The sequence below is a fragment of the Passer domesticus genome, chromosome 5, assembly GCF_036417665.1.
Source record: "Passer domesticus isolate bPasDom1 chromosome 5, bPasDom1.hap1, whole genome shotgun sequence".
In the NCBI taxonomy this organism is placed as follows: Eukaryota; Metazoa; Chordata; class Aves; order Passeriformes; family Passeridae; genus Passer; species Passer domesticus.
Window position 1 is genome coordinate 34,195,255 of NC_087478.1, and position 21,172 is coordinate 34,216,426.

The 21,172-nt window shown below is 39.7% G+C and overlaps 1 protein-coding gene and 1 long non-coding RNA gene across 5 annotated transcripts in view; one reads left to right on the forward strand and one right to left on the reverse strand.

Annotated features, from left to right (window-relative positions):
• Window positions 1-5,910, reverse strand: part of LOC135300246 (uncharacterized) — a 66,917-nt gene extending 61,007 nt beyond the window's left edge. The window contains exons 1-3 of one of the 3 annotated variants that reach the window (XR_010362118.1): window positions 5,776-5,910; window positions 3,916-4,011; window positions 1,688-1,748 (exon numbers count right to left, since the gene is read on the reverse strand). This is a non-coding gene — a long non-coding RNA (uncharacterized LOC135300246). Of the gene's footprint in view, window positions 1,749-3,915; window positions 4,012-5,775 lie in introns of all 3 variants that reach the window. The other 2 variants (XR_010362116.1, XR_010362117.1) reach the window with 2 other exon arrangements.
• A 189-nt stretch (window positions 5,911-6,099) lies between these two features.
• LGR5 (leucine rich repeat containing G protein-coupled receptor 5) overlaps window positions 6,100-21,172 on the forward strand; it is a 91,557-nt gene continuing 76,484 nt past the window's right edge. Inside the window, exon 1 of one of the 2 annotated variants that reach the window (XM_064419504.1) lies at window positions 6,100-6,503. In XM_064419504.1, the coding sequence (XP_064275574.1) occupies window positions 6,286-6,503 (218 nt within the window). In that variant the 5' untranslated portion in view covers window positions 6,100-6,285. The remainder of the gene's footprint in view (window positions 6,504-21,172) is intronic. The other variant, XM_064419503.1, reaches the window with a different exon arrangement.

Here is a 21,172-nt window from a genome sequence, read left to right on the forward strand (position 1 = left end):
CTTCCTATAAACATCTGTGCTGCAATCATTCTTCCTCCCTTTGCTTCATGCCCCCCTTCACAAGGGTCATTCTCTCTTCAGCTCCTTGGCAGCTGTAGAAATCCCACTTTTCCTTTCTGATGGTTCTGATGGTCTACTCAGATTCTTGACCAGTTCCCTTCATCCACCTACAGTGAAGGCTTTGCATGATTGCCAGCCATGCAGAAGAAATAGCATTTCTTATACATCCACGTAACTCTGGCAGGCACTGGTGGAGGCTTTGTCAGTGTACTGCAGGTCACAAATCTGTATTTTCCTCCTTCCCTCCCTTTGTGTCATTTCACACTACTGGACATGGGACTGGGTCAACTTCAGAGACTCAGCATTGGTGGATAAGGCATCCTGACAGTTTATCACCATGATACAAAGTGTGGATGAAGCACGTGAGTCACAGAAACAAGGACACTTCAACAACTGTTCTGATTAACTATAAAGCTTTCAGAATTAATTTTGCACTGGGCAATATGCAAATAGTTTTCAAAAACTCCTTGAAAAATTGAGTCTTATAAGGCACTTTCTATCTGATTTATTCCAAAGTTCCAGTCAATGATAGAAAAAGCTCTGCTATGAAGAGGCCAGAGACGTTTGAAATCTTTTGGTCTTACTCATAAAAAAAATCTTGACTTCCCTCTCTGCAAAGAAATTTGCCTTTTCTGTGCTTACATCTCAGAGAAAGAAATAAAAATACAGGCGTCTCCCTCCTTCTGGAGCAAAATTTACAGGAAAACACAGTATTACACCACATCTAAAGCCTTCTGACAATTTGTCACAATTAGGTGATTTTTTTCCTACATATATTTATTCCTTTTGCAAGGCAGCTGATCCCAGAATGACTAAAGCTATTACAACCACCACAAAAAAGAAAAAGAAGTACAAAAAATATTTTTGTGACCTCCTTCAAACAACTACAAAACAATGTAATCACTCATTATACAGTATCATGCAAATACACTTCAAAACCACAGGAACCCCAGGGTGTTTGCCACACAGACACAGAGGGAGAAGGAAGAAAGAATTGGACTGAATTTCTATAGGTGCTGCTAAATTTAAAAATTTCTCTATTCATGCACATGTACTTTTGTCTTTTACCCAGAGCAGAGTGCAGATGAACACAGCACATATAGGACACAGAAATACATCATGCCTCTCCATATGCACACACATTCAAAGGTTTGACATTTTATAAGTGTTTAGGGAAAACAAAAACAATCCTGCAACCCTGTGTGAACTGGAGTTAACTTCCTCACAGAAGTGGAGGGATTGACTTTCCATGGGAGTGATGAACTTTTGCTGCATTAAGTGAGCAATACTTTGAAGACCTCCCTCAAAGTCTGACTGACAAACACCACAGAATGCAGAGCTCTCTGAACTTAAACTACAGTGCTAAAATGCACAGTAGTGCATTTCTAAATGTTTGGTTCTGACACCTGTTATTATAAGGAACAGGTAGTTATTGATTACTTTTGTGGGGTGAGACCCAAGACTATGCAGTTCAGGAAACAGCCATTGTTTGGGGCTACAAGTGAGACAAACTTTGAATGGGCAGTTAGATATATTTTGAGAAAATAACATTTAGTGAGCCAAAAAGGGAGCTGTTGTTTGTTTTCAAAGATTAGTTGTTCTGGTAAAAATCTTACTTAATGCTTACCATTCTTCATGCATCGTTAGACACAACTTACATGTTGTCCTCTTTCCTCTTCTGGCTTTACCTGAGACATACAAGGATAAGGTAACAAGCCAGTAAGTGTTAGAGTTTAAAAGCTTAATTCAAAGTAAAGTTTAAAGCACATAATTTCTGTGTTGGTGAAATACTCATTTAATGCTTTTGCAGCCTGATTTTCTGAATGATGTCACATCCACCCCAACTCAAAATAATAGGAGTTTCTTTTCATATACCTTAGTTTCACATTTTCACCTTAACACACAGATGTTTTATTTGCTAAACAGATAATTACTGTAACAACCACCTTTCGTTTCCTCCAAAAAACATTCAGTAAGTCTGCAACCTCCATATTTACATTTTCCCCTTGTTTCTTTCCCAAATTTCTAACTATTAAAATGTGCCTGAGAAATCCTGACTTTTGCACTAATGTTGCCAACTTTACTATCCGATATTTTCAGACTAAAAATAATGTTCATGCCAGCATTTGCTTCAAATTTATACATGTAAGACAGCCATATGAATTGTAACAGTAAAAATACCTTTTTTCTAGTTTTGTCCCTTGTTCCCATTAAAAACTTGACTATTGAAGCATATTTCAGATGAAATCAACAAGTAAATCTTTGTTGTCAGATGTTTCACCTCAGTTCTTCCACCACTGAGTACAGAACTGCTGAGGGAAATGTGCAGCTAGATGGCAGTGTGCCAAATTAAAGAATCAATATGAAACTGACTATTTCTAATAAGGTATGACATAGCATGTCTTAAATAGTATGAAAACCTAAAAAATCAAATCCATAATGATAAAATAAAACCATCCATAATATTATTGTGACTGAAAAGCTGTAGCTAGGCAGTATATTGAGCCAGGACAATTAAAAATCCTGTATTTCATTCTGGTTCAGAGTTACTCCACCCTAACCACCCTACATTTCAGGCACCAGCTCTTATCACTATGTAAAACAGAAACAGTTCCATCTGCCTTGCTCTGAAGAGCATTGTATGGCTTAATAAAGGGATGTAAATACTCGTGTTAGTTCAAGGTCCTCCATGGACGGGGACAGATAATGTGATGCAAATGAACAGGAACATACACCAATAGGTAAATGTGGGACCAAGTGAACACAGCACATAATACCCTTCTGCTGTATGTATAAAAAGCCTCTATAGCAATGAAACTTAAGGCATGCACCATTTTCCAAGGCTAGCAGGAATAAATGGACAAAGGAAGTGTTCTGCAAGGAGAAAAGGATCCTTCTGCTCAGATCACTGGGCAGTTGCTGTACTGTTCTCCAGCAGAACAGCCTCAGGGCTGTGGAGCTGCACAGTTGCCCACTGAACCCTTTCTCAATACATTCAATGAAAAATTTCTTATCCCACCCTGCACAGGATTTTTGTTTTCTCCACACACAGCTGTACTTTCTGCCTTCTAGGAACCTACCATCCATAGGCAGGAAAGGAAAAAAACATGCTGCAGTCAGCTATAAACTATTGTTTTCTCTGCTGTTGCGCTTTTTACTTTGGCTCTGTATTGGACTTGCCTTAATATTTAAACTAGCTGCTAGCTTTGCTAGTGCAAGATCTGTTAACACTTCTGATATAAATTCCATTTTGGCTGAGACAACCAATCATTTCAGGATTAAGCATAATTTTCCACTGTCAAATATTTTAGCCATGCTTTTAAAAAAATAATTTTATTACTTTTACAATATGGAAGTTGCAGGGAGTAGTTTAGATGGACAGTTTTCTTTTTACAGTCCTATATTTTAAACCCAAATTTCACATAAAGTCTAAAATCTGTCATGGTGTAAGTAATGATGTTAAAAATATAAATATATACACAAATAAAATATATATATATATAAATATATATCTGCTGTGCATTTTTAACATATGAATTGTTACTTTTTGTGTGCTAAGAATATACAATACAATATATAATTTTGTTTACTTGTAGGTAATATTTCATAAAGATACTTTTTATGCTTGTAAACCTTAGGCTAGAGCATCATCACATCCTATATCATATTCAAAAGATCAGGGGTTTTGCCTGAGTATCAGGAAGACAGGTTCAAGAGAACATTCTGCTCAGATCCCTGAGGGATTTTGTTTATTGCCTTGAGGAACGCTGAAGACCATTGATGGCTGTACCATGGATGTCACTTTGAGTGACCGGGACATTAAGGTGAGATGTTAGAACCTGCAGGAAATCTTACAGTTCCAACGGCCTTTTGGAACAGTAACAGCACCTCCCAGAGACGTCACCAAACAGACTCTTGTTTTCCTTTTTCCCTTTATGGAGAACCAGAGACCTGTGAGAAACATGGAAATGAAAAACTGTACAGCCTAGTTTATACATACAAAGGTAGGAATTATCCGTATCTGTTCCTACAAAATCCTTCTTTGACTCTTCAAGATACTTTACTTTAAAAAAGTCTGTATGTAAAGCTGTATAGAAGTACATTAAGTATTTTTTAAAAAGCTACTATCTCAACAGATATATTTATGCAAAATAACATACAGAGGATGACTTTTACAGTTGAACCTTCACTACTAATTAATGTATGTCTGCCTAAATTCAGGTATCTTGTGCCACCTGATAAATCCACAACAGAAAATGAAGAAACAATATACACTTGTCTTTAAAACAAAAAAAAAGTGCATAAAAACCTCAAGTTACATAAATACTGTTTCACTACACTTATGAAAAATATCAACTTATAGACATGGGCAAAAGACAGCCAGAGCTTTTGGGGAAAGAGGTCTCCTGGACACATATCATGACACAGAATGAAAAATCCTCTTCCTGGAGATTTTTTCTCTTTGAGCACTTTATGCTTTCAACTACTGTTTTTATTATCTTAGGACAAGGTGATGCTTGGAGGAAAGTTTCACAGCAGCCCCATAGGCCAAAACATTCTGGCATGTCTAACTAGACAACAGCAGATTCCTTTTTTATTATTTCAAATAAAACACTTGAGTTCCAGTACAAGATCATTCTTCAAGTTAGATTATACCAGATTATGGTGAGAGCTGAAAACAGGCGTTATAAACTGGGTAAAATATGAAAGCATGTATTTTGCTAGCCTTTTCATTAGGCTCTCACTTCAGACTTAATTGTAAATTCAAAGAGAGTGTAGCAGAAAACCTTTAACTATTGTTCTCCAAAGCATATTGAGTAGCCTGACCAACAATTTAGTTACCAGTCTAAACAGGAACTGGGCTGGGACTCCATTCTAGCACTCACAGCTAGTCTCAGATTTGGAGTTTGTGGCCAACTTTGTTCACACTGAAAAGTGATTTGGAGGAAAAAGGTTTTTAAAACCTTGTTATCGGCACCTTTTCGTCATTCAGTCACAGACACGTAGCATAAAGGCAAGTCTGAGCACTACTTGCCTGAGTTTGAGCACTACTGTTACCTGAGGAGAACCTCTGGCAAGCAGCTGGGTGAGGGTCATCTCAAGAGCTTTCAATAGCAGCCACATTGTGAACTCAATTTCCCTCAGCAGCCTTTAGAAAATGGTTGCCTGTTGGCAAGCCTGTGATTTAACCATGTGGTGAGGGGAGAGAGTGGATCCCCATCACTGACCAGGACCATGGTCTGCATGGGACCGCCAACCAACTAAACAAGGTCTTAGAAGTTAGATCTCCCTACTAGATCTAACCAGAGCACCCACTCCTTTGTCCCACCAGCCCAGAGACCCACCCCTCACCCCATGGCCTCAGGACCACAGCCCCACTTCCACAACCGCCTGTGTTCCAACCTTCTAGAAAAGCCCACCACATGCATCCCTTCCCTGAGGGAGGAGTCCCCCTCAAGAAGGACTGAGAGGGCACCTCATAAATGTGTATAAATACCCAATGGGCAGGAGGAAGTGCCAATAAGGTGAAGGCAGGCTTTTCTCACTGGTGCCAACCACTGGGACACAAGGCAGTGGGCAAAAGTTGGACAAAGCTCTCATGCACTGTGCGATTCTTGGGGTGTCTTGTGCAAGGCCAGAATGTGGCCTCGATGATCCCAATGGGTCCCTTCCAAATCAGTTATTCTACGATTGTATGATGCACAGGAAGTTCACCTGATTATGAGGAAGAACTTTACTGGGCAGAACACTCACTGGAACAGGTTGTGGAGTGTCCCTCGCTGGAGGTACTCGGGGACTGCCCGGGTGCAATCCTGTGCCATGTGCTCTGGGATGCCTGCTTGGGCAGGGTGCCCCACCGCGGTGCCCCGCAGCCTGACCCGCTCTGCCGACGCGCGGTGCCGCTCCGAGGCGCGGCGGGCAGGGGAGGGCGGCGTTCCCCGCTCCCTCCTCCCGCCCCGCCCGCCCGCTGTCTCGCACGGCGGCGCGGGCAGGGCCCGCTGCGCTGCGCTGCGCCGGGCAAGGCCGGGGCGGCGTCAGCGGGCGCGCGGTGCCGGCTCCAGGGCTTTAAAGCAGCGTGTAAGCTGAGATGCTACCACAGACAGCGGCGCGGCGGCGGCGGCCGCAGGAGCTCCTCGAGCCCAGACGGGCGCCCGCCTTTCGCCCCCGCCGCGCCCCGGGGCATGAGAGCGGCCGCCCCGCGGCTCTAGGTATCCCCCGGGCCCCATGGCGACGACCCGCGCTGCCCGCGCCCTCCTGCTGCTGCCGCTGCTGCTGCTGTGCCCGCCGGGGCTGCGGCGGGGGGCGCGGGGCGGCGGGCAGCGCCCGCGGGGCTGTCCGGCGCCGTGCCGCTGCGAGCTGGACGGAGCGCTGCTCCGCGCCGACTGCTCCGACCGCGGCCTCACCGCCGTGCCCGCCAACCTCAGCGTCTTCACCTCCTACCTGTAAGTGCGGGCCGGCCGGGGCGCGGCGGGAGGGCTCGGGCCGGCCTCCGGAGCTGACAGGAGGCGCTCCGTGCCCGGAGAGAACACCCCACTTCAAATAAGTTTCTAATCGCTTTTTAATCAGCGGCCGCGTTGTAAAGCATTTATAGTTGTCCGGCTATCGCGGTGCCCGCTCGGCGCCCGGAGGATCGCTGTGTGATGTGCCGTTTGGAGGGTAATTAAAAGCGATTGCAACAGCAGAAACTCGATGCGATCCTCCGGGACGTTATCTTCACCTTTGCTTCCCGGGACAGGGCTTTGAACTGCGGCCGCTGCTGATTTAATCGTTAACAGATCTCCCCTCGGCTGGAGCAAAGGCAGGGAATTCGGCGCGCTCCCGGGATGCGGCAGCGCTCGGGCAGCGCAGTGCTGTGTCCCGCCGCAGGTGCCTGTGTCCGGAGCCGGGCTCCGGCCGGCGCACCCCGCCCCTCGGGAGGCTCCCCGGGCCCGGCTGACGGGGCATCCCCGCCGGCACGGGCTGCGCTGAGCTACAGCCTGTAGGGACTGAGCCGGCGAGAACGGAGAAACTCTGTATTGGCAAAACACCCACCCAAAACCGTGCTGAAACTTTCTTTGTTTCCTTGTTTTGGGCTCAGTGTTCGTCGTTTAGCCTCTCGTGGTGTCGCGTGTTGAAAGTGCTGGTGCTCTAAGTGTTCCTTTGGTGTTCTCCTTACTGATTCCATAGTTTTTTGTGGTTGCATGACCAATAGGTTGTTAATTTACGGCTTATTTCTTGGTTCCCAGCATAAGTATGTTTGGTTTTGAACGTGCTTGTCCAGTTCTCCGTATTTTGATGTGCTGTTAACATGCTTGCTACTATAGTTACTGTGGAGATGGTTTCACAGCATTATGTGTCTGGGGTACTAAAGTGCACTCTAAGTGCACTTCTCTGTTAGTACCATGCTTCAAAGGACATAAAAGACATCTTACATCTGAAAAATAGAATAAAGTAAGCTAGAAATTGATTTCTATGCAAACTATAAACATGGAAACATAAACAAGGCGGAAATTAAGTATATATTAGGGGAAAGCTTAATTTAAAGAAAATAACATACATTTATAAAGTGGGTGATCAGCTGAAAGACCTTTTTTATATATACTGTGCATGTAAATAATATTCTGAAATTTTTCTTAAGATCAGTTTTAGCTTATTTTATCAGAAACGTTTCTAAATCAAAGCTATTGATAATGTTAGGAGGCAGGAGTCAGCATTACTGAACAACCACTTACAGTAGAGCAAAATTTGGCTATGTGTGATAAAGATACAGTCCTTGAGATACATACAAGGTCTGCCACTAGTTCCAGAAGTAGCAGGTCCTGATTTTGGGTACACATAAGATACAATGTTTTCTGGTGGTTTGGAAAGTCATAAGCAGAAAGGTAGATAGTGATGTTCTAAAGACATACTTAAGCTCTACATATCCTGTGTTAAGAAGTAGAGACCCTAAATTCCTCACTGCTTGGAGGAATGCTAAAACCAGAAAAACATGAGAGAATCTACTCTTCGACTGTTTCATGAAGAAAAAGAGAGCAGATGTGTGGTAATGTCAAAATACCATTGCCAGGGTTCTTCTGCCTCTGGTAACCTGCTTCTTGGGAGGATTGTGATCTAGTCTGCCCTTTTGTTTTTAAATCCTTCTGTCCTTCAGAAGGAATGTCTTTCTCCAGTCAAAAATCCTCTGTTGTTCAGTAGCATACACCCTGAAGTGAAAAAATGTTATTTGGACAGGCAGATTTTTAAATGACCAGGACTGCATGCAGGCAGTATAAAGTATGAAAGAGTCATTCATACACATAGGCAGCTACACTTACTGTTTTCCAAATTTGCAAGGCTGCTATCCTTGGATTGATTAATTATTGCCTAATTATGCAGAATGGTAGCTCCTGCCTGCCTTCCGTAAGGAACTGTCAGGTCTCATTGTCTGTAGATGGCTAAGCAATGGCAAACTTTGAAACATGCCTGCTTGTTATAGGCATGTTTGCCTTCCTGAGCTTGGTAATGGCCAATCAGCTGCTTCTTGATTATCCTCCTTTCTGGTTTGGTTTTTTTTTTTTTCCCCAAAAACCCAAAAATGTCTTTTTCTGCTGTGACAATTTCTACCTCAGATCAAAGCAAGAGATTAAAATTGTGTACTCACAGTTAATCTCTTTCAAGAAAAAAAATAATCTTCAGTCAATTCTGTTCTTGCACCATAGATATATCAGACCAAAACCAGTGTTTAGTACTACCTTGGATTAAGTTTGAGCTTTTAAAGCTTTGGGTTGTTTGTTTTGTAGTTGGTTTTTTTGGGTTTTTTGTTGGTTTTTTTTTTTAATTTCCTAACTTTTTATCTTAGTTTAACATTCACGTAGGAGAAAAAGATTTTCTTGGTCTGCACTGGAGATGGTGAGAGAAGCTGAAATGCTGAGGCCATTAAAGATTTGTTTTATTTTGAGGCAAATGTCTATAAAGCATGATATATTATGGTGACTGAATTTTGCGTGTACCATCATTTTTTTTATTATGGTGTTTTTGCAGCAGAGCTAAATGTACTCTACAGATGGACTTGCTACAATTTTCTCCATTCTCATTTATAATCCCAGGCAGCAATTCTTTCCTCTCATCAAAAATATTTTTATTTATGATTATGTGTCTGCTGCCATGAACTGTTAGACTTTTTAAGAACAGGCAAGGAGAATCCATGAGTTTCTTTCCATTCCTTTTTCTTCATTTACTTTTAGGCTAAGTAATGTATTTGGTGTATTCAATGCAACTCCTGTTGACATAAATGAGAATTCCATGTGCTGATGAAGGGCAGGACTGAGTCTCTGTTTCAAATTAAGAACAGGTCACTTTCCTATCAGTTCACAGTGGAAAGAAGACGACAGAATCTACAGGTCTTTTGCACATGGGACCCTCATTAATTCTAAAACCAAACCCATGAGTTAGTGAAATATTGTTACCATTTGCTGTGATGTGGAAAATTGAAGTGGAGAAGGGCCTGCCCAAAGTTAGAGGTAAAGTTTATGACAAATCCAGCCATTAAAGAAATCCTAACTCCATTGTTTAACCACAGGCTTGTCCTGCTTCACTTAAATAATTACTCCTTAAAAATTCTGTGAAATCTGGACACTCCTGTTCAAGAATATTAATTAATATTCTAATTTAGTAATGAAAACAAATTTTCTTTTCAATCTCATGTGATGACAATATAGAAGACAGCATTTATAGATTTTTAGGTTCTTTGTTTTGGGCCTGGACAATACAAATAAGTAAATTTATTGTAACTGCCAGGGCTGTCTAACAATTTGTATACTATGTTTGTGATCAAAACCTGTCAATGATAAGCAGAATGTTTGCAAAATGTTAACATCATAGATTGACAGAGACATGCATGAATACAAATATAAATATTGCAGCATGTTGCCTTTTACATTATAGTTTACTTAAAAAGTTTAAATTTAGGTACATTGTAAATATGTGTGCTAACACTTGGTGAAATACGAATCATATAATTTTTAATTTTTCATAGAAATAATTTATTAAGAAAAAATACTTCTCAAAACTTTGATAACATTTATATTATTACAGTAGAACCTATGAAGAAGATATCAGTGCATATTATAAGTTTTCAAATCTATCAGTCTTCAAGTAAATTTTGTCCTTCCACTTAATTCATTGCTATGCTATTCTATTTGATAACTGTAGAGCACAGTCAAAAAAAGATTCTGAAAGTGTTTAAGACTACTAAACATAAAAAATGAAAAGAAAAAAGAATGCCATGAACCTGAATGAAAAGATTTCTTACTATTTTGAAGGTAAAGAAGTATGTTCCCAGAAATTAACAATGCTTCTGAAATAAGAAATGTAGTCATTTCTCTGTCAGGAATACCCAAAATCATAAAGAACAATCCTTTGGGGTAAATTTGCATCCTTTTAGTCATTCTGATCTCATAGTGCAAATTCAGGTCTTGTCTGTGTCTTTATCAAAGGTATTTTGGGAATGACCATGGTTTTTCAAAGAGATCAAACAGCAGCATGAGTTATAAAGTCTCTCACACCTTCCAGATCCCTTGACAAGATTTAGGAGTTATATATTTCATAAAATGTCTGTCTTTTCTTAGGAAATACTTCTTTACAGAGCTACAAACTTTATAGACCTTAAATTAATTAATTAATTGTCATGAGGTTTCAGTTAGTAATCTGAATCTTGTCCTGATTGAGGATGAAGGTGAATCCAGGTTCTGGATTTACAATTTAGTGCTAAATCTGCCTTTTGAAAAGGAAAGGAAACATTTCCTCTCTATTCGTGGCAATAGCACATATGCAAAGGTGAAATATACCTCTTGATAAATTACAGGTAAACAAAAACTGAAGAAGTAACAAACTACGCAAAGTATCGTGTTTGCCAGTTTTCAAGAGATTTGCTTTAAATTTCAAATCATAGTGTGTCAAGTCAAAGTCAGTTTATTTGAGAAAAATTTTGATTGAAAACGTATTTTGAAATATCATTCATCTCACTTGAGAACACAGTGTTAAAAATAACTCTTTACACTGCTTCCTAAAGAGCCTTTTGCTGCTCTGAAAGAAGAAAAGGCTCTCACACATTACCTCTCTCCTTTAGCGTTTGCTCCGTGGAAACACTGCATAAATTGGCAGGGAAAGGAAGCTGTGTTTGAGCGGGGAGAGTGCAAGGCGCTGACAGAGGGAAGGCACCGTCGCTGTGGTTGGTGTCCGAAGCGCAGGGACAATGGGCCGGGCAGAGGGAGCCCGGCTCCAGCTGGGAACGCGTGCCCTGGGCTGACCTCCCCAGTCAGCATGCCAGCAGAGATTACACTTCCCTCGAGTGCTCCCTTGTTAACCCAGCCTTTGCTGCCGTGTCATTTGTCTTTCAGATGCTTAAAGTTGCTACCAAGCTTTCAGTAGTCCAGATCACTTTCTTTTATTCTGTGTGTTGGCCAAGATAATATTTCATCTGCGTGCACTGCTTTCTTAATTCTCTGTTGGCTATTTAAATGGTCATGATTAATACAATTTATGGTGTTTTCCCTGATTTCCGTACTTGAACTGTCCAGCAGATCTGCTTCTTTTCCCAGTAAAAATCATGGTAAATAAGGTGTGGTTCCTTTGGCTGCGAGTAAACTGATTGAAGGCAGAACATGATGTGGTGTTTTTGACATACCAGAACAGCTTTAGACTTTGGTTAGAAGAAAATACCCTAACATCTTTAAAAAAATATGATGTGATCAAAGCATGCTTACTCCTCAGAGATTTAGCAATTCATGTGGCAAATCCATATGCTTTATTCTCTGTGCTGTTTGCTGAGAAAACCTGAGAATGTCCTGTACAATTTTACTGATCAGATGTGAGAAATTTATCGCCTGGAGAACCATAAAAGAAATAAATGTGGTTGGGGAGGCGTAGGGCCTGAAAAGATGTTGCTGACACTTGCTGAAGGAGTGCTACCTTCTTCTATCTCTCAGAACTGAGTTTTAATTTTAAAAAAGTACAAAGATCGTGAACTGTTGCAATGGTATAGGGCAGCAACTCATGGTACCTCTGCCCTTAGTCCTAGTGCTTTTTTTTTTTCCTGAAAGTCTACAGGCAATATCTGGTAATTTTTGAATTAGAGACCTTAGAATAAGTATTAGCAGCAGCACCCAAGTAGAAATACTGTCCTGGAATGTCTTTGTCATTTAGATGAAAAAGACCCCCAGCCAGCTCATATTATACTAAGCACCAGCAATCCCTGGATCTCTAAGCAGTAATGAAATGGGATTGCAGTGCAAGTTCCCAGGAACTGGTGCAGTTTTATCCGGCTTTGCTCAGACAGTACATTCTGTATCACCTTCCAGATCTATTATTTTGCTGTGTCTTACTAATTTTTAGCTATGAGCTTTGGGTTTTAGGGGCTGTGGCCACAGCACTGAGGTCATTCCCTGAAAGGACAAGTTACATTGTCATGTCTAGTCACTGCTGCAAAAAATAATTAATCTGAAGTGTAGTGTTGTCCAACAATGATAATTATAATAATCAGCCACTCCCAAACTGGGACTTTATTGGTAACAAATGGGCTCTTAGTTTGGGTCCAATTGTATGATTTGGCTTCGATCCTGCAAATACTTATCCAGATACTTAACTTCAGTGTCAGGAATGGTTCCACTGAAATCACATGTGCAAATGTTTGTTGATCAAGGCCTTTAGTAATTCTAAAACAATCATCCCTTTCCCATGTATCAGCTCATTTGTGGGGAATAGCTTCATTAAGCTGTTCTCCACCACTGTCTCATTGCACAGCCTAAAGCATTATGTATATCATAAATCATTTAATACCATTGCTTTTCAAACATTTTCAAAATCTTGGACTGATTTGAATATTTAGTTTTATCTGGAACGCACCATCCTCCAACAGTATTAAATTATGTAGTTGCAGTGAAATCATTTTAAGAACATATTTTGATTAAAAACTGCTGAAACTTTATGCATGGTACTTCAGGAGTATAGTTGGCTTTGTACAGGTGATACAATATTGTGTGCATGGAGATGTCTGTGCATAGACAGATGTCAGACAAATCTTTTAAAGTATCTATCAGTCTAAAGCAGCACAAACAACTATAATTCCCACCATACAAAATCTCTCCCCACTTTTCATGACACTTGATTAAATGTTTCCTATTTTGTTGAGAGTAGCCATGCTTAGTGAAATTACTAAACTGAAGCAGTAATTACTTAAGTAATGCAGAAGTATTTTTGGGCTTGGGACTTAATATCCATAATGATTGTGAATAAACTTAACCCTTTTTTATGCTTGTGTCACACAGATTTTCCCATGAAAAGTGTACAATAATTTGATGCTGTTATTTATGAAGGGGAGGTAGGGGGTAGAAAAGTGAAGCTGGTGTTTGGTACTGCTACTTGTCTTTTTTTTTTATTCTATTAGTTTCTTCACCTAACACTTCAGCCTGTTTTGTCTGAGGATAGAACAGTTAAAGCACTGATATTACACAGAAATAGGACTTTCCTAGTCCTCGTTTCTGCAGCAGTAGGCATCTTATGATGCCAGTTGTACCATGCCTTCTGGATCCTGTGATAATGAAAATGCTAGTGTAAGTGAATGAAAGAACAGATGTGAGATGATGTCAGCATCAAGGGAAGTGTAGCTGCACTGATTTGGCATTCACTGAGTTTGTAAATGAGTCTCTGTGTACCCTGAGGGTGGAAGGTCACAGCTGGCAAAGGAAGCAAGTAAGATAAGACAAAGTTCTCTCTCATCCATGATTGAAAGTTACATTTTCTGAGCCACCTTGATGAGTAACTTGCCTTTGAGCTTGATCCTTAATCAGCTTGGTGTGGAGGCTGCCTCAGAAATTAAATATTTCTCCTGTTGGTCTCATATATGATGAGGCTGCATTTATGTTTGTAGTGGAGGGTGAGACCAAGTTTTCAAGTGTTCAGAAATAAGATTTATCCTTATGAAGAGATGGAAACCAAAGTTTCTTAAACATCCTAATTCACAGAAGTTGTAATTTTGGAAGCATGAGAAGACAGAAACTGCTTCTGGGAACAGGGACTATGATCAGTTAGCCATAACTGGATTCAGGTAGAGAGATCTTTAAGTCCTTCTGCTCCTGGATATGGTAATGTATGAATTCAAGTAAATCATGCAACTCTAGTCTTATTCCATATATGTGATGCCTGGGACAACTACCTACATCTGAATTAGACTAATTTGGTGGTGGCTGAAAAAAAGCTGGAGATCTGTAGATTAAGAATACTTAATTAGGTGCTAATTGTGAGTATGACATGATAAAATAAGGGAGGTCCAAAGGAATTTTCTTCTCTTCTAAAGGGTGTATGTCTGCCTTTCAGTTTTGTTCCTGGCTGTCTATGTGACCTGAATTTTGTGATATATAAGTTTCTTATTGGAATGAGTAAAGTCTGTGCAGGCATCTGAGAGTAATATTTGACCTGCTGACAAGGAAATACAGGATTCATACACTTGGTGCAATATGGAAGTATTGCCTGCACTTGTGCTGGAGTTGTGTAAAGACAAGGAATTGGAAGCAGTCCAAAAGAGCTGCAGGTTCAACTTTGTGACCTGACAAGGGTCTCGGGGAGTACATTCCTGTCCTAGAGTGTCCCTGCATAAAGCCTCACTGTATTGGCTGTAACCTGCAACAGGCACACACAATTACAGGAAGCTTAACAGAGCAACAAAAAGTACACGGAGAACAAAGAGACAGGTTGCTTGGGAATCTGCCTGTATCGATGCCGTAGAGTAGTGACATGTACCTCTCATCAGCAGCTCAACCAATTTTAAACATTTTAAACTCTCAGGAGAAGTGGCACTCTAGTCTAGCGCTAAATTCTAAAATCACAATTCACATTCGTGCGGTATGTATGCAGTAAGACTTTGTAGTGTACAGTTACTGTGGCAGAGTTTTTATCAGAAACGTTTGTTTCCTTAGTGGAGATAAGACCTGAGGGTATAGCAGTGGTGGGGTGAAGAGTAAAGGTGTGCAGTGCTGTTGATAGGTGTTTTTAAAACTTGAGTGTGAGGCACTGTGGAAGAGTATTTGGTAGCAGGAAGAGGGTCTCATGTGGCCTTTTCTAGGCCTAGCACTGAAAAGGGACAATGTGGAAGCTCTTGATCAGAGAACAGCATCTGGGAAGCCTCAGCATATGGAGGCTTCACTTTGTTTCATACCTGCACATATCTAAAGTAGTGTGAACTGTCAAGTGCCAGAACTATACTTCCTTCTGGCCAAGACAGAAGATGTGAAAAGAAAGACCAGGACAACCCCTTTGGAATAGCCTAACTACCTGAAGGCCAGAGACTGTACAGAACATAGTTAAACACATTCTTGGAATCTTGAGGTACATGTTTTTAGAATAAAAAAATGTTTACTGAATAGGCACTATGACCTCAGAAATGCTTGTTAGCCCACAGCCTTGATGAACAGCATCTGGCTAGCCTCCTTTTTTTCTTATCAGAAACCCTGTCTGCTCCCAGGAACTAGTTCTGTCTAATGAGCTCCTGTTTTTTAATAAACAGCCATGGAAGCTTATTTTTCTTGCTTGAATGACAATTCAAGTGGAGCAACATTTTTGCTATCAAACTTTCAAAGAAAGTTTCTGACCCGAATTGTGTCCATGATGGAAAATTACTAAAACCAACTAAAGCAATTACTAAAGTGACTAAAGCCAACTCCTTTGTGACCCTATAAACAGCAGTCCTTAGTGAGACCCTTTGAGCTCTCCATGTTCACAGCAAGTTCTGACCAGGAGTCTTCCTCTGTGTGAGACACCTCTCAGAGCCAGCGAACCCTCAAGTTTGCTATACTTGGAGGATCACTGCCAAATGCCACCCATAGAACCTGGGTCAATATCTCCACTCCTTGAGACTCAGAGCTTCACCTGCAGAGAAGATGCAAAGGCATCTGATATGAGTACTGCACTTAAACAGGAATTTTTCACAGATCTATACCTTGTACATACTCCTTAAGGTGTTTGTGTGAGTGTGACTATGCTATAGCAAATGTGCTGTGAATGTTTCTCCCTTTGATTTTTAAATGAGTTAGGTTCATAAGGTAGCTCTATAAATGAATTGCTATTGTGCTTATAGGAAATTCTATTGAATCTTTTGACAAATTGTTTAAATTAGTCTATTAAGTGCTGCTAAATTTAAATGTGGTTAAAATCTTTAGGTGCAAGCCATTGGTCAAGTCTAGGGCTAAGTTTGGCAGGCAGATTTGCTCTAAACTTTGGGACTAAGAGGAAGAGTCTCTCTTACTCCTTTTAATCCTTACCCTTTTTTTTTATCCTCAGCCTCCACAGAGATAATTTTTGCTGATTTTTAGATTTTAGTCTGGTTTTTCTCTATGTGCTTTAACATCTCTTTAGCAGTAGAGTGAACCTTGCCAATGAGCTTTGTCATGCTTTCAGTTTAATATTAAACCTGCTTTTGCCAGTGATTCTTTGAACAACCTAAGACACCCACTAATGACACAGATTTCTGTGTGCCGTTCCATGTAGGTAAATTAGTAGATTTATGCCAAGGGAGACTTCATGTAGTTTCTGCTGTGCATATACTAATGGAACAAAGTTAATTGTGTGGAATTGGTATAAATTGAAAAAAATAAAATTGAAAATTTTGAAGATTTTGAAAAGTATTAATATAATTAAATTTAAGTCTTTGCTTTGGTTCTAAAGTGCCAACTCTTGACAAAAAAGCTTCTGTTGTATCATTAGTATGCACACTGTCCATCTTTTTGAAATAAACAAAAGTCAGTGTTTTCTTTTGAAAAAAAAAGATTTTAAGGCATACCATTGAGTGATCATCTTTATTGCCTTGTTTGCATCAGGATGCAGAGTCTGGCCAGTGAGTTGTGTTGTGTCAGGGACTTGTGTCAACTGTACAAATTTTGCAGGAGTTTCAGGAAGGAAGGAATTTCTTTTGTTTTTCAGACCTTTTGTGGCCATTGTTGATAGCATTAAGTGAACAGAGCAACAGGTTTTTTGGAGGATGTTTACACAGTGCTGTAGTACATTCATTGCACTCATAGGTAGAAACAACTGTCATACCAAACAGAGTTATCAAAATCACATTTCTGTACATATTGGTGCCGCGGCTGTTCTGCCTTCAATGGCTGTCTCTGGCCAATTTGTGAAGAATCCCATAAACCTGAATCCAGATGTGGTCTGTTTTCTACATTTGTCATCAATCATGGATACGGCGTCTTGTAGTCATGCAGCTCTATGTTCCTGCCTGTCTTTCCATAAAGCAGTGCTGGAAGAGCATCAGATTTCACAAGGAATTTGTAATATCCAGATTTACTGGATGGTATTATTTGCAGTCTTGTATCTCTTTGTGGGAAGTCTATAAGGAAATGCTCCCTGCTCTCAATGTGCTGCTGGTTTAATCCCTTCTGATAAGGGTTTATGAAAACTAATTAGGAGCCAGTTTAGTCCCCAATGAAGCTAGAGCTGAAACTCCTTTCAATAATGTGGATGGAACCCTGGTATGTCACAGTTAGTTTTATTGTAGAGGATTCTGTTGGGATGTGATGAGTCTAATCTCAGGGAAATTACTCACTTTTTATCCAAATATCTCCATGTGTTGAGTACACAAGCAGGTTTTTTTTAGTAGTTAGTGAATGAGTAATTACCAAAGCATCAATGATAGTAATTACTCGTTAATGACATTCATTAGTGGTTTGGATTATCTTAGCATGGAGAGCTTCCATTAAGTTGTGTTCACAGTTTTTACAGAGCATTATTAAGGTGGTTGTTCAGTAACAACCAAATGAAAATAAGAAATCTGTGAATTGTCATTTAACAATATGATTTTGGTAAATGGATGGATGTCCGAGCCACAGCAGAATTATAACAGAAGGACATAAAGGAAAAAAATACAGCTTACCAGCAAAGATTATGTCTATGTTCTTTCAGTTAGTAATATCACTACTAGTGGTTTTTTTGGGTTTTTTTCTCTACCTGTAAATGGCTTGTCAGAAAAAATTTCAGAAATTAAAGGACTTAGTAATTTAACATTTATTAGCAGGTTTAGACATTAACTGAGTGCTCCTCTATGCTGCTGAATCTGTTCATAATAAAATGCCTTGGGCCAGTGCTAACCAATAGGACACTTTAGAAGATGGGTCTAAGGAGTGGACAAAGTAGCTGGTGTATCTGTTTAACTCTCAGAGCAGTTCCTGGATCTTTGGGCAAACTGAAGTCTTCAAGCAGAGTGACAAGCAAATGCCCGAGTCAGTCCCCTCAGGTGCAATTAGAGCAAGCCTGTTGCTCCTGCAGTGACCCTGGGTGCACTTTGGGAATGCACAGTCCAAGGCTGTGCAAGCTGACCCGAAACAAACAGGGCTGCACCAAGAGGAAGAATGACAGAGGACAAAGCGAGTTCAGATTTTTTTCTTTATACACTATGGCACAATCATTGATGAAGATGAAATATGAGGTGGAATTTTTCAGTAGTTTGAGTATGAGATAGAAGCTTTGAAGTTGCATCATAAGATGATTCTGCAGTGCTGCTTCAGAGCACATAATTCTTGAGTTGGTATTTTGATGATTTACTACTACATGTATCTCTTTACTTCTAGTTAAAAAAGACATATTGACTATTTTGTTCTGTGTCAGGGGAAGTATAAAGAAAGAACTATGGAAATTGAGTTCAGTAATACTTGATTTCAAAAGTATAGAAAGAAACCCCAACAACATTAGTTTATGTTCTCTTTTATATCATCCACCAAAATAGATAATGCAGACCATGTAAAATCAAGAGTTTTATTTCCTGTGAATATTGGTTTCATTTATTTTTTCATAATATTCTTGTTCATGCAGTTGTCTCTGACTGCCAGTTTTAGTAAAAAATATGTAATTAACTGTTTTGATAGGCAAGATAATTGTTATATTTACTCATGGCATGACATCATAAACTAACTTAAAAATTATTATCAAGCACTCAGAGAATAAATTAACATGATATTTTGAGTATTAACATATTAATTAACATGAGACACAATACTGATAGACAAATATTCAAACTGCACAAATGAAAGTGCATGTTAGACCAATGGAATAATATCTTCAAACATATGACTTTAAAGAGATATGCAGTTTTCCGTGAATAAATTAATAAAATACAAGATTCCTGCTGTAGAGAAACAAGATTGGGATGTCACTGGGTAAGTATATATGTAAGACTGAGTGATATTAAAATTAATAAAAGGTTGATTACCAGTTTGAATACCTGTTCTGTCTTGCTACTCTATCAGTATTTCAGAGAGCATGTGGTGCCATTGACTGCACTACTTACAGGATTCAGATACTTACAGAAGAAGGATTCAGAAAGAGATATTGGAGTAGAGTTCATGCTGCTTCTAAAATTCAGGAGCAGGGGTGGCTGGAGGTATATTTTACTATTTTAAAATATTTTCCTTCGTAGGTTACTTAAGACAGCAACTCAGCTCACAAAGAAAGGCCTTACACTACTTCTTAGAAAAGCAGTCAGCTCATGTATAGATAGAGAATTGTTCCACTAATGAGAACTGTCAAGCAGAGAATTTGAAATGTCTTTGTCTGGCTTCTGAAGAGGTTTGCCATATACTACTGTCTCATCCCGAGGGGGCTGGAGGTGGATGAGGGCTGATCCACTCCTGCTCAGTTCCGTTAAAAATGACGGTCTGTCGGAACTGTACGTTTAGTTCGCCGTTCAAGTCATTGGCTATTCCTGGATCTTAAAAAAAAATGACATCTATGTTCTTAACTATCACATGCAGAAGACATGACAATATAACTACAAGCTTTGCTAGCTCTAAGTAAAGCTCACCAGTAAAATTATTTGGTTTGTTACACATACTATGTTTTCTGGAGACATAAGTGTAGGCTAATGCCAATGTATGCATCTTCAGGGTAATGATTTCAGCTGCAGTGCTTCTCTGTAGTGCAGTGCCTCCACACACCCTTTGAGTCCTATCTTTCAACTGTAAAATATGTTAAGATACAAAAATTAGTGTATTTTTTCTTAGTATCTGAATCCTTCATTCTGTCAAAGTGGAAATACTGCTCAGCTGTACATTAAATTTTTCCTTGGATCCAAAGATATCCTGTGTTCATGAGAGCCTGGCAGTGACATTATTTTGGATACAGCTGTTGACCTAGCTGGTTTGTCTGGAAGGAAAGATGGATTGTGCTGTAACTGGGGTGACATCAGGCAATCAGCTGTGGAGACTATTGCCCCATATCTTCTGCTCCCTTCCTAGTATGTCTGTTGGCCTTTGTGTCTCTTAGGTGCCTACACAGATTTCATGACCTTTATCCTTACAATCTTTAATACGTTACACCAGAAAATAAAGCTGAGAAGCTTTTTCAAGTATCTCAGATTGCTACTCCAGCTCTAGGAAGAGACTTTTCTGAGGATTTATGTAGGTATTGAATTGGAATTAGATGTCTTATTTTGTAGGCATTATCTGATAAGATAACGAAGACTATTTCCTCTCCAAGTTGCACTTGATGGAATACATAGAGATACTGTGTGTGCCTATAAAAAGTTTGGGAAAGAGCTTCTTGACACATGTTTGAGACTTATAATATTTATTTTGTTGTATGCTTTTACAGTAAATTGTTTGGGATTTTTAAAATTCCTTTAAATTAAAGTTTTCAAAATAAATATTGAATACCTAGTGAATACATTTTTTTAAAAATTATTTACTTACCAAAAGGAAAAAAATACAGAGCAATTGAAATCAGTGCCATCATTGCAGAGGCTACCTTAAAGAGCCAATTTGTTCTTTGCTCTAATTACTCTGCCTGAAAGAACAACAGAGTGAAGACATTGAGGACATGCAGGGTTCAGTCCAAAGATTGTACTTGAGGGTATGTAATGAAATCTTGCAGCATTAGTGCTTTAGTGAAAGATATCAGAAAGAGGGCAGGAAAAGGGTGATTTGTATGCTTTATTTTGTGATGTGTTTAATCTATACACTTTCACTTTTGGTCCCATAAGCACAGATTTTCATCTTTCAAAAGCAGAAGAAACCAAAATGGACTCTTTCTCCAAGCTGTGAAAGGAAACACATTTAGGACTGGCTAGATCTGTGAGGAGAAAAAACGAAGAAAAAGTAGACCACCAAAA